The following is a 16,108-nucleotide window of genomic DNA, read 5'->3' as shown; positions in this document are numbered from 1 at the left end:
TGAAGTGAAGGGACTAGAACTGGGAAGTGCAGCCTCTGCTGAAGGGGAAGTCAAGAGGGGCAGGGATTGGCAATAAGAGTTCTGGAAGTATCCTGGCAAATTACGCTTCCTCCCTGAGCTCCAATTTCTCCATCTGCAAAGAGAAGATGGCAATTCACTCCAAGGTGGCGATTCAGAGGTAGAAAAGAGGAGGTAGACTGTGAGGTCCCTGGTGGTAGACAGCTGGTAGGGGGGATGGGCACAGGCCCAGAAGAGCCTTCCACTAACGTTTGACAGGCCAGAGCAAGAGTATAAATGAAGGCCCACAAGTGTTTGAATAATTAAAAGGTATAAGCAAACTAACAAAGTGTTAAATAAAATATATTCTATTTGCTGACCTTGATAAATACTCTCATGATGAGCTAGAATGCCAGATTTCAATGAGAATTCTTGGACTCCTCAGAGAATTTTGAGCATGGAGCACAGTGTGGAAAGAGCTGCCTCCTGGGCCCTGGCTAAGGCTCTGGTAAGAAAGCTCTCCTACTCACAGGCCTCCCGCCCCAAGGAACAGCACTAAATGCCTCAGCCCCTATCCTTGGAAATCCACCTTTGGTGTGGGCTTGAGGCTCAACTTCTCAAGAGCTGTCTCCCATCAATGATACGTGTGGTAGGGATGCTAAGGTAGCCTGTTCCTGTTAGACACAGAACTCCCCGGATTCAACTTTGGCTCAATGAGTCCCGACAGCTTGTACAGCCAGAAGTCTGTGGTCCCTTCACCTGACCTTCTCTTTCTCTCTTTTTCACTCAAGTTCAGCATTACAACTTTGTCACCATCTGAAGACTCTTTCAGTTCTCTCCTTATTTCCTGTCACACAGCTATTTCTCCTGATAAAATTCTTGCATGGTTCATCCTACCTTGATCCCTGCTCTCAGAGGACCTGGACTGAAACATCGTCTCCCAGCCCACCCTTCCTCTTATCCCTGGCTCCTTCCCATATCATGAGGAGCTTTATGTAAGGTGTCCCAGGTACCCAGAGAATGGCCTAGAAGCAGGTTCTGGTGGGAAAGTCCCCTCTGCCCACAGTCTCCTTGCCCTGTGGTGGTACAGGGAGTGTGGTGGAGGGCTACAGTAGGGGGCTGTCTGATGTGTGGGGAACAGGCAAGTGTGTTACACTTGTTAGAGTGTAACACGATACTGGCCAGGAACCACTCCTCCACTCTGCCTTCCTGCCACACTGAAGTGGGAGCTATTTATAGGGTCATGCTCTTGACCTTCATGGTTCATTCTCATTTGCCCTGCCTGTGTGGCTCCGTTTTAACCACCTGGACTAGGATAGTGAGCATGTGAGCACATCGTATCATTCTTTCATTTTCATGAGAGTCTGGTGGAAAACGTAGGTTTGTATCTGTTACCAGGGAGGAAACTGAGGCTCTAAGGTCGAGTGAATGTCCATATCCAGGTCTTCTGATGCCCTCTGCCCTCTTCTGATCCACAGCCATGAAATGTCAGCCAGTGTGGATGTTCACGTGGTATCACAGAACTCCTCTATGGTAGAGGAAATGAACGTGCATCAATCTGACTGGGGGAATGGAGGGCCAAGACGGTTGCCCCCATAACCAGCTAGTTTCAGTCCCTCAGAACTTCTCATTATACTTGCAATCTGGGTATCGGTAAGCAAATCTAGGGTCACAGGTCCTCAGGGGTCTCAGGATGTCCTTCAGTCGGCTGGCAGCACCCAAGATTTCAGGGTCTGGGCGAGTGTCCTCCCCACACTGAGTGAGCATGGCATCGATCTCATCCTGCACCACTGAGGGGAACTTGCCCTGGAGAAGCCGGGGCAGCAACTGCTGACACACTAGCACAAGGTTCTGCTTCTCAGGAACAGAATCACAGGAGGGCAGCTGGGTCTGGCAGCCAGAAACCAGGCAACTAAAGATGTCTTTATTCTCTTCTGCCCTGATGAATGCTTGGCTGCCTGGAAGAGAAATGGAAAATATTACAAGCCCCACCACCTGTTTTCCTTCGGGGAGAGCATCACTAATCAGAATTGATGGGCAAAGTGGTTTTGTTTCCTAGCATTTTCCTGTCATCAGCGCATGTAGGGCGCAGAGACACAATGGCCCCTGATGAGATCAACATGAAATTCTCTCTGCTACAATAGACATGGGAACCACACTTCTCCATATCAGAAATTGGGCCTATAATTGTAGGAATTACATCCATATTGTTACTATCCCATAATTACTGAATTAGGGAACTCAGGAAAGTGTTAGGGCTGGTTTCCTTTGTCCCCTTTAAATACAAAGTCAAGAGAAAGTACAGGCCACCTAGAATATGTATCCAGTGATTGTATTGTACTGATGTTCAGGACAATGTACTGGACTGATGTTTAGTATTTATTAGTATAGAAATCAGCTTGATTTCTTCTACTTTTGTTACTTTTGCTAAAGGCAAACCCGGAAATGAATAAATATGGTTGAATATGTCGATCTTTTGAAGGCCTTCTTATATAAATACAGCCAGAAATCAGAAAAGAAAGTCCTTTGTCAAATTTTGGGCTCAGAAATTTGGTCACCATTAGAGATGGGATGTTCAAAGAGTTCTAGAACCTTGGATGAGCCCTTGCACATAATGAGAAATATATGATTCACTCACCACCTCCTTTGGTGCCATGCCTTTTAATTAGAAAACTTTATATAAAGCAAATGTGCCAAAATGGATTGTAAAATGTACCAGTGAATCAGCCAGATATTTAAATTTTAGATAAAGGCTAAAAATGTCTTATGAGCAAGGCTCCCAGGGAGAGATGGATCTGTGAGGTGTGTGTGTGTGTGTGTGCAGGGGGTGAGGCAGGGCAGAGGTGGGTTTCTGGGCCACCTCACAGACAATTGGACAACAGTGCTGCCCTTATTGGGCACTGTTGGGGCTATGCAGGATGTAAAATGTCTCCTATAGGTAGGGCCAAGTCCAGGTCCCCTTTGAAGTTAGAGTTGGAGCAGAGACTCAAATGGGGATAGGGACATTTTAATGGCAGCTAATATCACTGAACCTGGGACACTCTCTCTGCCACATAGGGATCAGAAAGGCCCCTGGCCACCCCTCCCTAACTTCTGTCACCCTGAATTCTCCCCTGACAGCCATTCATTCAGCCCATACTGGTTACCTTCCTGCTTGTCAATGACACCCAGTGTGCTAGCATTCCGGATGAAGAGATGCCCATTGCTGAAGATGCCAAACATGCCTGCATCAACATGGGTGAAGTAGAAGAAATAGTTCAAGTCATTGTTCCTCAGAGACTCCAAGACACCAAGGAGCTGGTAGGCGAGATCAGCTGTCTGGTCTGGGGGTGCACCATAGAATTCCTGCAGCGATCTGGTGCTGGTGTTGATGAAAAATCTGCCACAGGAGCCCAGGTATTTGGGTAGTGGCCATCCCTCGGCCCCAGGGAAGATCTGCCAAGCCAGAAGGAGGAGTCAGGAGAAGGTTAGGAAGAAGACACTCTGGTAGAAATCGTGGTCTCTGCCTCTCCCCAAGAGGACCCATGGGCAAAATGTTGCTCAAATCTTTCTATAGCTCTTGGAACCTGGCAGTGTGGATGTCCTGCTATGTACATTTTTTGTTCATTGATTGATCAAAAGATTTGAAAAAGGAGGTGCTTATTTCCATGATGTGACTTATATTTCAACAGAATTTCTCCAAGTGTGAGGTTTCTGGGTGGCACCCATGGTTAAACACTCAGTTGGTAGTCAAAAGGTTCAGCCCCTCCCCACCTTCCCAGAGGCACCTCAGAAGGAAGGCCTGGTAATCTGTTTCCAAAAGATCACAGCCATTGAAAAAAACCCTGTGGAAGAGTTCTGTTCTGACAAACATGGGGTGGCCATGAGTTGAGTTGAGTCAATGGCAACTGGTTTTGCTTTGGTCTCCAAGTGTGACATTAGACTCCTAATAGACTTGCCATGGCTTTATATGGTATACAGGGTTCAAAGGAATATGTCCTATTTTGAGTTGCATAGCTAATAAAATATGACTCATATCAGAGATTTCAATGATATCATTACTTAGGAAAAGACCATCGGAAAAGAGGGTCAATTTAGGCTTAAAGAAAAAGATTTTAAAATAACAGTATAGGTGGTTTGGGGATAGGACAAAAATCTTGACTAAACCACATTCAGGAAACCGCTGCACTGGCCTGAAATCTTTCCTCCTGGCCCTGGATGAATCTGCCTGAAAGGGGTAGCTAGATGCTCACAGATGTTCTCCCAGTGGTCAGACCTTTCCTGACAGCCTAGCACGAGTCTATGGAAGCACATAGCTCTGAGTCTGTCTCTTCTGTCTTCTTGTAAGCGCTCCAAGCATGTGGTTTTGTGAAGTTAAAAAAAAAAAAAAAGCAGAGAGGGAAGTCTGCCTGGTCTTTTCTTGACTATTGAAGCAGCTATATCTAGAATGACATTTCTTTAAACTATAAGGGAAATGAAGGAGCCCTGGTGGTATAGTGGTTAAGCACTTGGCTGCTAGCAGTTCGAACCTACCAGCTGCTCTGTGGGAGAAAGAAATGGCAATGAGGGAAATGACAGGAACTAAAAATACTTAGTATATTTTCTCTTGCTTTTCTTTCTTCAAAAAGCAAAGTCATCTTCTTCTCGGATGAGTTTTCGCTATCTTCTGCGCATGCTCATCTACCTGGCATGACTGTGAAGAACACAAACCGATATGCTCTTGGCATTTCTTATAAAGGGGGGTCCCCTGTGCCTACTGGTGATGCCCACATGTGTGTCCAGGTGGGTGGCAGGCCCACTCCAGACTGAGTGGGAGTTCCCAGACACATGGTCTCCAGCCTATTTCTCTTAGAAGCCAGGGCTGGGAGTAGCCACTGTCTGCCAAAGATAGCAAGGTTAGAAGGATGTGAGAAAAGTCTTATAGACAATCAGCAATTCCTTCTTTTCCTCTAGAGTTAAAAACTCATTATACTAGGAGTTTTTGTTTTTGTGATAAGAGTCAGACAGGTCTGGGCTTGTGTTTCATCTTTGACTTTGGCTAAGTCACCTAAAATCTCTGAGTTCCAGTTTCCTCATCTGGATACGAGTAGCGTGTTGGGCTATGCATTCAGCTGCTAGCCACAAGGTCAGCAGTTCTGCTCCCGTAAAAATTCATAGCCTCAGAAACCCAATACAGGGTCGCTATGAGTCAGAACTGACTTGATGGCACACAGCAGCAGCGGTGGCATGGGCTGTCATAAACATTAAATGAGATAGTGATGTAAAACATCCAACATGATGTGTGGCATATACTTGTAGCAGGTGTTCAATAAATGAGAACTGTTATTATTCTATATCCAGTTGTCATAATTTTGGCCCATATTTGATTAACTGTTTGAACTGTGGCTTCCTCTTTCTCCTCTCCTCCCTTCTCTTCATTCTCCTCCTCTTACTCCTTTCAGCTTTCTTCCTTCTGTCTCTAGCTCTCCTTCTCTTTCTGTTCCTCCCCGCCACTTCCTAGTTTCCTTTGTGTCCATTATGTGACCCCTGTGTCCTGACTCTTGGGGCTTGGGGGAAATTGGTGTGACTGGACTTCATATGGTCTAGAACGCCTGTTTATGACTTGTGGTCTCTCCCACTGGACTGGAAGCTGCATGAAGGCTGAGGCTTGTGCCTGTCTTATAGTCCCAGGTCCTAATGCATAGCGTAGTGGTTATGAATTGGGCTGCTAACCTCACAGTCAGCAGTTCGAAACTACCAGCTGTTCCGCGGGAGAAAGATGAGGCTTTCTGCTCCCTTAAAGGTTTACAGCCTCGGAAACCCTGTACAGGGTCACTATGAGTCGGAACCGACTCCCGGGCAGATAACAACAACAACAATGCATTTTCACGTATTTAACTATTCCCCTACTGGTAGACATTTGGGTTACTTCCATTTTTCCAAGAATAGCTACAGGGCACACCTCTGCAAGGGTTTCTTTCAGGCAGTGAAGGCGGCTACTGTCCCCCCTTGACCCCATCTCCCGTACCTTGAGCTTCCCTACTGTACTTCCACACCGGAGAAGCCAAGGGCTGCTGTTGTTGTTGTTAAGTGCCGTCAAGTCGATTCCGACCCATAGCCACCCTGTATAGGGTTTCCAAGGAGCAGCTGGTGAGCTTAAACCACCAACCTTGCAGTTCAAACGACTTCCGGTTTGACGCATTAGCCCACAGCGCCACACAAGGATGCTACAAAGGTCTTAAAATGGGTTGGTGACTCCAAGGGCTGAAGTAGAGGGGAGAAAACTCAGCCCTGGGCCAGCCTGACAATCTGAGGAGGAGCTCCCAGAATTTTTTGTTCTTGCTCTCTCAAGCCCACAGCAGAGTTCACACCCTCTCTTGAGGGGCTTTCCAAGGTCTGGAGCAGAGGGGGATCTCTGTGTACCTGTAGAAGGATAGGGTGCGTGTTGACAGCCAGTGTGTAGAGCAGCCGCAGCTTGTCTCGGTCAGTGAAGTGGTCCATGAAGATGCTACCGGCGTCGGCCACCTCAGCATAGCGCCTGACCACTCGATCCAGGAGTCTCTGCGATGGGCAGCGCAGAAGGGGACTGGGCAGGCCCTGCGGGTTTGTGGGAGAGACACCCGGGACCGGGGACAGAGTGCTTAGTGCTGGTGGAGCCAGGCAGGAGGGGAAATGGGCAGGCACAGAAGATGGGGGAGATTGTTGTTAGAGGACAGGGCAGGAGGGGGAAAAGACCCACGGGAAAGAAAGGAGGCAGAACCCTCCTGGGGGAGGGGGAGATATAGAGGGTGAGGGTATCAGTCGGGGCTGGAAGAGTGCAACAAAGGGCAAGAGAGAGAGCGAGCAAGCGCTAGAAACCACAGCTGGGCAGGGGAGTGGCCTCCTATCCTCTCAGTGGGCCCTCCTCACCCCACCGCCCTTCTTATACGGCCTTTGCGGCAGCCAGCATCTTCTTACATAATCGCACTCCCACTCTGTCTTTAATATTGGGCTGAATTAATCAGAGCATCCCCTTGTGATCAGCTCTTTGATTCCTTCCACCATTTCACTGCCAAATTTTTAGGTGCTCGGATTTTTATTCATACAGACCCCATAAGACAGATTAGAACTGGTGGGTCTGTATTTTCTAAGCTGTAATCGGCTTTCTGCTCCCATAAAGGTTTACAGCCTCGATAACCTTGTACAGGGTCGCTATGAGTCGGAACCCACTCTGTGGCAAATAACAACAACAACACCAATCTCTAGCAGATGGACAGCTTTTCTCCCTTAAAGCCACCATGGGTCCAATGGCCAACCTATTGGTTAGTAGCTAAACATTTAACTGTTGCTCCTTTTTCACTACCAGAGTACCACCATTACGATGCTACACACGAGTATCTATGTGCCACTCTGCTCTTTTTGTGGGCAATACAACTTAGAGATATGAACCTAGACTTGCTTAGCTAAGAATAGAATGTGTAACAATTGGGTAGGCAAATAGTTAAGTGATTAACTATTCACCAACAGGTTGATGGTTCAAACCCACCCAGAAGCACCTCAGAAGTAAGACCTGGCCATCTGCTTCTGAAAGGTCACAGCTGTGAAAACCATTTTGGAATCCTGGTGTGGTGCTGTGGGTTAAGGTGCTGGACTTTAAGGTCGATTTGAACTTCAAGGTCTGCGGTTCAAGCTCACCAACCACTCCTTGGAAACCCTATGCATGGTTGCTATGAGTTGGAACTGACTTGACTGTTCTTAACAACACAACAACAAGAAGAATAAAATACAACTAAGCATTGCATGAGAGCACCTTATACACCCCTCCCCTCTGCCCTTGCTTCTTAGATATGCGTTGTAACTGTTTTAAGATGTCTAGTTCTGCTTGGAGACAGGTCCCTTTGTTTGATCAACTTCTTTTTTAAAAAAAAGATATAAAACTTTCTTTAGTTTTATGATTTGAATGAGGATAATGACACTAATCTTAAACTAATTTAAGAGTGAATGGTTAAGAACTTCAGTAAAACAAATGTACACAGATGACATTCATTTGTTAAAGTACATATCTCTGGGAGTTCCATTTTGACCTTTTATTTATAGATCAGAAAAATCAGAGGAAAATAAAGCACACACAGAAGATACAACTCTAAGTTGCATACAATTATGGTGATTGGTATCAAGTGAGTCCATATAATTAAAACTGAGTGTTTTGTTCATAGATATTGTTGTTAAGCGCCATGGAGTCAGTTCCAACTCATAGAGACCCTGTATAGAATTTCCAAGGAGCGGCTGGTGAGTTTGAACTGCTGACCTTGTAGTTCAAACCCACCCTATAGTCTAGTGCTTATCCTACAGCACCACACCAGGACTTCTCATAGATATCAGGACCTTAGATTTTTAATTACCAAAAAACCCCACTTGTTTCCGATTAGAGAATACTTTATGCCTTTTATCTTTTGTTCCATCTTTAACATTTCAGCAGCGAACACATACCTGCCTTAATAACACTGCACGTTAATGCACTGGACTGCAAGGTCAGTTTGAACTGCAAGGTCCACAGTTCAAACTCACCAGCCACTCCTAGGAACCCCTAGGTCACTATGCCCTGTGGTTGCTACGAGTCAGAACCGACTCGATGATACTTAGAAACAACAAAACCAATAGCATATGAAACTCAACTATAGTTCTAATATGCTAACATACTTTTTCCTTTCTGTACAATTATCAGAATCCTTGGAATTATGGACAGTATTATCCTCTTCCTCCAATCTGATGGGAAGATGTAAATTTCAGATGGGTTGTGTAAAAGTATGAAATTCAATTTTTATTTTTTAAGCGAGGCATGTAAACATAGTGTACGCTTACCATAGTTGATAACTTGTATTCCCTGTTGCTTTGTAACATGATTTGTTTAGTAAAAGGAAAACTGGCATTGGTGCTGTGGGCTAATGTGTCAGACTGCAAAGTTGTTTGAACTGCAAGGTCGGTGGTTCAGGTTCACCAGTTGCTCCTTGGAAATCCTATAAAGGGTCACTATGGGTAGAATCGACTCGACGGCACTTAACAACAACAACAGATAATATTTCTTATCATTTATAAAATGTACTTTTTACTGGAGAATTCTTTTTTAAGCTTTTGCATTAAGTGATCTAAAATAATTTTGAATGCATTTGCAACAGCATTTTGTAGCCTTAAGGATAGGGGACAAAATGACTGAAAATCAAGTCCATGTAGTACAAGATGTTTGAATAACTTTTTATAAGAAGTTTTGATCTAGACATATAGGCACCAGGATAATTAATCATAGAGTTCTTTTTGTGCACTTGTAACTTTCCTTGTGAATCTTGTACTTTACAGAATGTAAAATCACCAAGTTGGATATGTGCCTAGCATTGCTAAAAGGAGAGTATAAAATTACCTTTCTAACCGAAACAATCTGAACACCAATTAAATGAGCCTACTGCTGTGGGTGTTTTGCTAGTCAACTTTCTAATAAAGGTTTTCTCTTTCTCTGCTTCATCTGAAATTGGTTATTGACTGGGCTTAATCACTTCTAGGCATAGGACCCAAGAATTTGGGGTAACGTTACCAGCTGTGTGATCTTTGACAAGCCACTTAATCTCTCTGTACCTTTGGTTCCAGTCTAAAGTGAGGATGACAGTCATCACACCTTAAGGAGTCACGAGGATCAAACAAGTTAAGGGATGTAAAATACCTAGAATAGTGTCTGACAAGTAGTGAGCACTCAGTAAATGCTGTTGTTATTAATTAATCAAAACAACAACAACAAACAAACAAATACCTAGCAGAAAGAATAATTGGCTTTGTGTGTGAGTTAGAATTTTCAAGTTCTGAGAGGCTGGTTTTGAAGAGTACAAACTAAGCCTGAAAGATTCATGACATAAAGTGTGTCCACAGATTGGGTTTGTAGGACACTGACACAGGGAGAGGACAGCATCTAGGAGCCCTGGGTTCCCCCAGCAGAGGACCAGAAGGGTGGGAGGACTTCTGGGACATTGGAGCTTGGAGGTTGATGAGGGCAAGAACAGGGCAACAGGATAGGATGATCAGCCATCCCACTGCCTGGGACTGAGGATTTTCCTGGGACAGAGAGCTTTTATTGCTAACCCAGGTAAACCTAAATGACTGGTCACGCTACAACAGGGTTGCAGTTGGACCATGACTGTAAGTAGACTATGCTCCTGCCCTCAGGTGAGGATCAGAACAGATTGACAGAGGCTGCGCCAGACTGCAAAGCCGTTTGAACTGCAAGGTCAGCCGTTCAAGCTTACCAGCTACTCCTCAGAAACCCTATACAGGGTCGCTATGGGTCAGAGTCAACTCGACAGCACTTAACAACAACAACAACAATGAGCATGCTTGTCAAAGTACCACGGTGTGGGCAATCAATGAGCCCCTGGACTCTGCAGGCAGGTGTAAGGGGGTTGGTCTGAATCCTGAAGTGACTGGGCAAGATGAGATGTCACTGGGATTATCTGACAGTGTTTAGATGACACTTTCCACCCCTGTGAGAAGTTGGTGCACTACAACAGAGAACAGAGAAAAATTAAAGGACATTGCATTTTTGCAGCTGTAAGCCTTTCAGCTTCCAATTCATGTGTGTGCCATTCTGACAGAGTTTACAGATGGGTGGAGAGGGGACTAAGTCATTACATGCTAGGTACAGTTCCCTGTTTAATCTTCCCTGGCACTCCACAGGATAGGGACTATTATGAGCCTCATTTTGCAAATGAGGAATTGAAAGTTTGTAAAGGTAAGGAAGGGCTGGAGGGGTTGGATCCAGGATTTGAACCCAATGGGTTAGATTCTAGTATTCACAGCTTTCCCACTGCAATAAGTCCGGTCCCACCCCAGTTTCCACAAGCTACCCAGGTGTTGTTGTTGTTATGTGCCGTGGAGTCAGTTCCGACTCATAGTGACCCTGTACAGGGTTTCCGAGGCTGTAAATCTTTACGGGAGCAGAACGCCTCTTTCTTTCGCTGAACAGCTGGTAGTTTCGAACTGCTGACCTTGCGGCTCGCAGCCCAATTCGTAACCACTACATTACATGGGAAAATCTCTTCCTGCACAGCCGGAAATGCTACCATTGCAGACATTGAGGAGGAGGAAGAGGAGGTAGTGGCATACCTAAATTTACTGCAATTTTCTTTATTGTGCTTCCTAGATACTGTGCTTTTTTAAAATGGAAGGTTTGTGGAAACCCTGTGTTGAGTAAGTCTACTGGTGTCATTTTGCCAACAGCAAGTGCTCGTTTCGTGTCTCTGTGTCCCATTTTGGTAAATTTCACAATATTTTAAACGTCTTCACAATGCAGTCACACTCTTAATAGACTGTAGTGTGCTTGCTAAGTCCCTCACAGGTACCGTATCTTCTTTCATTTTCTTCTCACAGGTACCTAATGGGGTATTACTCTTCCCATTTTACAGATTTCTGTACCAAGATTTATAGAGATTAAATGAGTTACCTAGGGTCATAAATTGTTTTTAGGTACCATCGAGTCGGTACCGACTCATAGTGACTCTATGCACAGCAGAATGAAACTCTGCCCTATCCTGGGCCAACCTCACAATTGTTGCCATACTTGAGCCCATTGATGCTGCCACTTTGCCAATCCAAATGGCTGGGGGGGAGGGGTCTTCCTCTTTTTCTCCAACCTTCCACCTTACCAAACGTGATATCTTTCTCCAGCGACTGGTCCCTCCTGATAATATGTCCAAAGTATGAGAGACGAAGGTTGGCCATCTTGGCCTCCAAGGAGCACTCTGGCTGTACTTCTTCCAACCTAGATTTGTTGGTTCTATGGGCAGCCCATGGCACTTTCAATATTCTCCTCCAAAACCATAACTCAAAAGCATCAATTCTTCTCTGGTCTTCCTTATTTACTGTCCAGCTTTCACATGCATATGAGGTTATTGAAAATACCATGGCTTGGGTCAGGTGCGCCTTAGTGTTTGCTTTTCAACACATTAAATATGCCTTGTGCAGCAGATTTTCCTAATGCAATATGTCGTCTGATCTCTTGACTGCTGCTTCCATGAGTGTTGATAGTTGATCCAAGAAGAATGAAGGCCTTGACAGCTTCAATCTTTTCTCTGTTGATAAGAATGTTGTTTATTGGTCCAGTGGTGAGGATTTTTGTTTTCTTTACATTGAGATGTAATCCATAGCGAAGGCTGTGCTCTTTGATCTTCATCAGTAAATATTTTAAGTCCTCTTCACTTTCAGCAAGCAAGGTTGTATCATCTGCATATCGCAGGTTGTTAATGAGTCTTCCTCCAATCCTGATGCCAAGTTTTTCTTTATATAACCCAGCTTCTTGGATTATTTGCTCAGCATACAGGTTGAATAAGTACAGTGAAAGAATACAATCCTGCCATACACCTTTCTTAATTTTAAACCATCTAGTGTTCGCATGTTCTGTTCGAACAACTGCTTCTTGGTCCAGGTACAGATTCCTCATGAGCATAATTAAGTGTTCCGGAATACTCATACTTCCCAATATTGTCCATAGCTTGTTATGATCCACACAATCAAAAGCCTTTGTGTAGTCCATAAAGCACAGGTAAACATCTTTCTGATATTCTCTGCTTTCAGCCAAGATCCATTGGATATCAGCAATGATATCCCTCGTTCCTCGGCCTCTAGTGAATCTGGTTTGAACCTCTGCAAGTTCTTTGTCAATGTGTGCTTGCAGTCGTTTTTGTATTATCTTTAGTAAAACTTTACTTGCATGGGATATCAAAGAGATTGTCCGATGATTTCTGCATTCCATTGGGTCACCTCTCTTTGGAATGGGCACAGACACGGATCTCTTCCAATCATTTGGCCAGATACTTGTCTTCCAAATTTCTTGGCATAGATGAGTGAGTTGCTGTTATTAGTCGGAACCAATTAGACGGCACCTAACAACAACATTTGATTTTTAATCAGAGAAATTGAAAATGGCCAAAACCTGCCCATTTCAGCTCACTAATAGTTAGGATAGTGATCTTTATGTGTTCACTTTCTATTTTAACAACCTCCAATTTTCCTAGATTCATACTTCATACATTGCATGTAGCACCTGCATGTTGGGTCCTGGTGTGGTGCTGCAGGATAATGCACTGGATTGCAAGGTCATTTGAACTGCAGGGTCAGAGGTTCAAACTGACCAGCCACTCCTTGAAACACAGGGTCTCTATGAGTTGGAGCCAACTCGATGACGCTTAACAACAATAACAACCTCACATGTACTTATTATTAATGGATGTTTGAAACGGTTTCTTCTCATTTTGAGCGGTGCCTTATCAGGAAATGAAGGTTTTGAAAACTTTACTCCATCCACATAATTAAGGTTAACCCTACATTGAGGAGGCAGCTCTTCTTAAGTCGCCATTTTGAGTGCCTTCCAACCTGAGGCGCTCATCTTCCAGCACTATACCAGACAATGTCCCACTCTTATTCATAAAGTTTTCAGTGGCTAATCATTCAGAAGTGGTCAGTTTCCTAGTTTGTTTTAATCTGGAAGTTCTACTGAAACCAGTCCACCATGGGATGATCCTGTTGGTGTTTAAAATATTGATGGCATAATTGGAAGCATCACAGTAACACACCAACCACCACAGTGTGACAAACTGACAGATGAATGTTGAAGAAATACAATGAACTCAGAATACATGAAAGTCAGTGAGACACCCAACAGTGATTCTCATGACAACCTTGTGAAGGAGATGGGGAAGTAATATTTTGGCTACGTGGAATATTAAGATGATTAGTTAACTGACTTTACCTCGTAATTAATCTCCATAGAAGAAGAGGTTTTCTCTTTGATTCTGCTTTGTTGAAAACTTTTATTAGTGACTATGACATGTATAAGGAGCTCTGGTAGCATAGTGGTTACAAATCGGGCTGTGAACCTCAAGGTCAGCAGTTCAAAACTACCAGCTGTTCCACGGGAGAAAGATGAGGCTTTCTGCTCGTGTAAAGATTTACAGCCTTGGAAACCCTAGGAGTCACTAGGAGTCGGAACCAACTCCATGGCACATAACAACAATAACAACATGACATATATAAAAGTTTTGCTCATCAAAATAGAAGAGGAGATGTGGTTGGGATGATAGTGAATGTGGTAAGTCAGAGTAATTGATTTAATCTAAGATGATAGTCAATGATATGAATCAATGGTTCTTCTCTTGAAAACTAAAATTTAGCCACATAAGGAGATTTCCTTGAGACAACATTTAATACACATCAATATGAGGAGAATGCACTCCTAAAGAAAGTTAAGAAATGGTATGCTAAAACTGGAGAAGCCAGAATTTAGGAGGAAGATATATGGGAGAAAGAAATGTCATATGTAATCTATAATTCCAAAGAATAGAAATAATTTAAATGAGTGAAAGCTATAGGAAGACAGATTTGCAATGAGCTTTCTCATATGTTCTGTCCAAACAAAGAATAGGCCATCTCTGAAGATAGTATGTTTCTTGTTACTGTATGATTCTTACAGAAAGGATTCAAACATTTTGAAAGTTTAAATTGACGAGTTTTCATTTTTTTCAAACCCAAGAATCTATGATCTATGTTCAGTGGGTTGAAATCTACTTTATTCTTTAGCGAATTGTGATTCTGTTTCCTTATATATAAACCAGGGATAAATATATTTGTTCCCCGTTTAACTCACAGGAAAGGTTTATAGATGTCTTTCATACAACTCTCAGTAATCATCAGAGAGAAAAGCTAACAAAACTGGAGAAACTATTATTGGTGTAAATAGCTCTGAATGAGGACCAAATTGACATGTAATTTCTGATTTTTATAACTTTTTGTGTTATTCCTCTACATTAATGATGTAACTTGTATTAATAGTTACACAATAGTGGATTAATTTTAAATCTTCCTCTGAGCAGCGATTTCCAAATCATAGGAGCCCATAGGTGGTACAAATAGTTAAATGCTCGGCTGCTAACTGAAAGCGTGAAGGTTCAAGTTCACCCAAACGCACCTTGGAAGAAAGGTGTGGTCATTTACTTCTGATCTATCAGTCACTGAAAACTCAAGGCAACAAGATGGCAGACTACGCAGAAAGGCTGTACAGACCCTCTACAACAATGATATGGATAAGCAAATGAAACAGATGCAAATGATAGTCCTGGAACCCTGAGCTTCAGATGACGGGATAGGGAAGTGGATTGAATGCAGAAAAATATGTGGCCCAAAAAAGGGAGCTCTGTGTTGGCCGACCAGACGCGGCACAATCATCTTAAACTTTGGGAGTGACTTTAGAGACAAGACCGCATTTAGGAATTGCAGAAATATACTGAAGACTCCAGGAGATAAAGGTGTGAGATTTTTCTTGTTTCCCACACTCCCCTGGTTATCAGAGGCGTGGTTGTCCTCCACCTGTGTAAACCCCCAGCAAAGCTCCTGTTCTCCCAGTGGTTGGAACTACACCTAGGTGATCAGTGCAGTTGTGCACGTCATCAAAGTGAGTAGGGAACACTTGGATTCAGGTGACCCCTGCTACAAACCTGCAGAACTGGCCCTGGCCAGCCCTAGACTAGCTCTAACTAAGAGAAGCAACTTAACAGATACATGGGAAAAAAACAATGGAGGCCGGTTGATCTGTGCTGGCTAGCCAGGTGCATTGCAGCCATCTTTAACTTTCATGGGCAGCTTTGAAGGCAGAAGGCAGTTGGTGGAGAAAAAGGTGCAAATTTTCTTCTTGTACTTCACATTACTCTGGTGACCAGTGGCGTGGCCAGCTCCCAACCACTGGGACAGAAATACACGGATTCCCCAAGATGCTTTGGGGTCTGCATGAACTAATTTCAGATGGGGTGCTCAGAACAAACAACACATAGCTCTACAGCAACTCTGTCTGGGGTCAGAGTGTTCTTGTCTCATTCCTTGCCCACCACCATCTGAGGTCCTTAGTTGTTGTTGTTGTTGGTGGTAGTATGCTGTGGAGTCGGTTCCGACTCATAGCGACCCTGTACAGGATTTCCGAGGCTGTGAATCTTTATAGGAGCAGAAAGCCTCATCTTTATCTCGCGGAATGGCTGGTAGTTTCGAACTGCTGAGGTTAGAAGCCTTACTCGTAACCACTATGCTTAAGAGCTCCTTTCCTTAGTTGGTAAGAGAACCTAAAATTTTCTCCTCTTTTGGTCTGGCACCT

At 43.9% G+C, this 16,108-nt stretch overlaps 1 protein-coding gene across 1 annotated transcript in view; it reads right to left on the bottom strand.

Annotated features, from left to right (window-relative positions):
• Positions 1 to 1,614: 1,614 nt before the first annotated feature.
• Positions 1,615 to 16,108, bottom strand: part of LOC102836333 (chromosome unknown open reading frame, human CXorf36) — a 39,719-nt gene continuing 25,225 nt past the window's right edge. Inside the window, exons 3-5 of the mRNA XM_006864242.1 lie at positions 6,379 to 6,552; positions 3,144 to 3,432; positions 1,615 to 1,955 (exon numbers count right to left, since the gene is read on the bottom strand). Coding sequence (XP_006864304.1) covers positions 1,615 to 1,955; positions 3,144 to 3,432; positions 6,379 to 6,552 — 804 coding nt within the window. The remainder of the gene's footprint in view (positions 1,956 to 3,143; positions 3,433 to 6,378; positions 6,553 to 16,108) is intronic.

Source organism: Chrysochloris asiatica, unplaced genomic scaffold, assembly GCF_000296735.1.
Source record: "Chrysochloris asiatica unplaced genomic scaffold, ChrAsi1.0 scaffold00062, whole genome shotgun sequence".
Lineage (NCBI taxonomy): Eukaryota > Metazoa > Chordata > Mammalia > Afrosoricida > Chrysochloridae > Chrysochloris > Chrysochloris asiatica.
The sequence above is the reverse complement of the archived record's forward strand: the minus strand, read 5'-3'. Positions and strand labels throughout refer to the sequence as shown.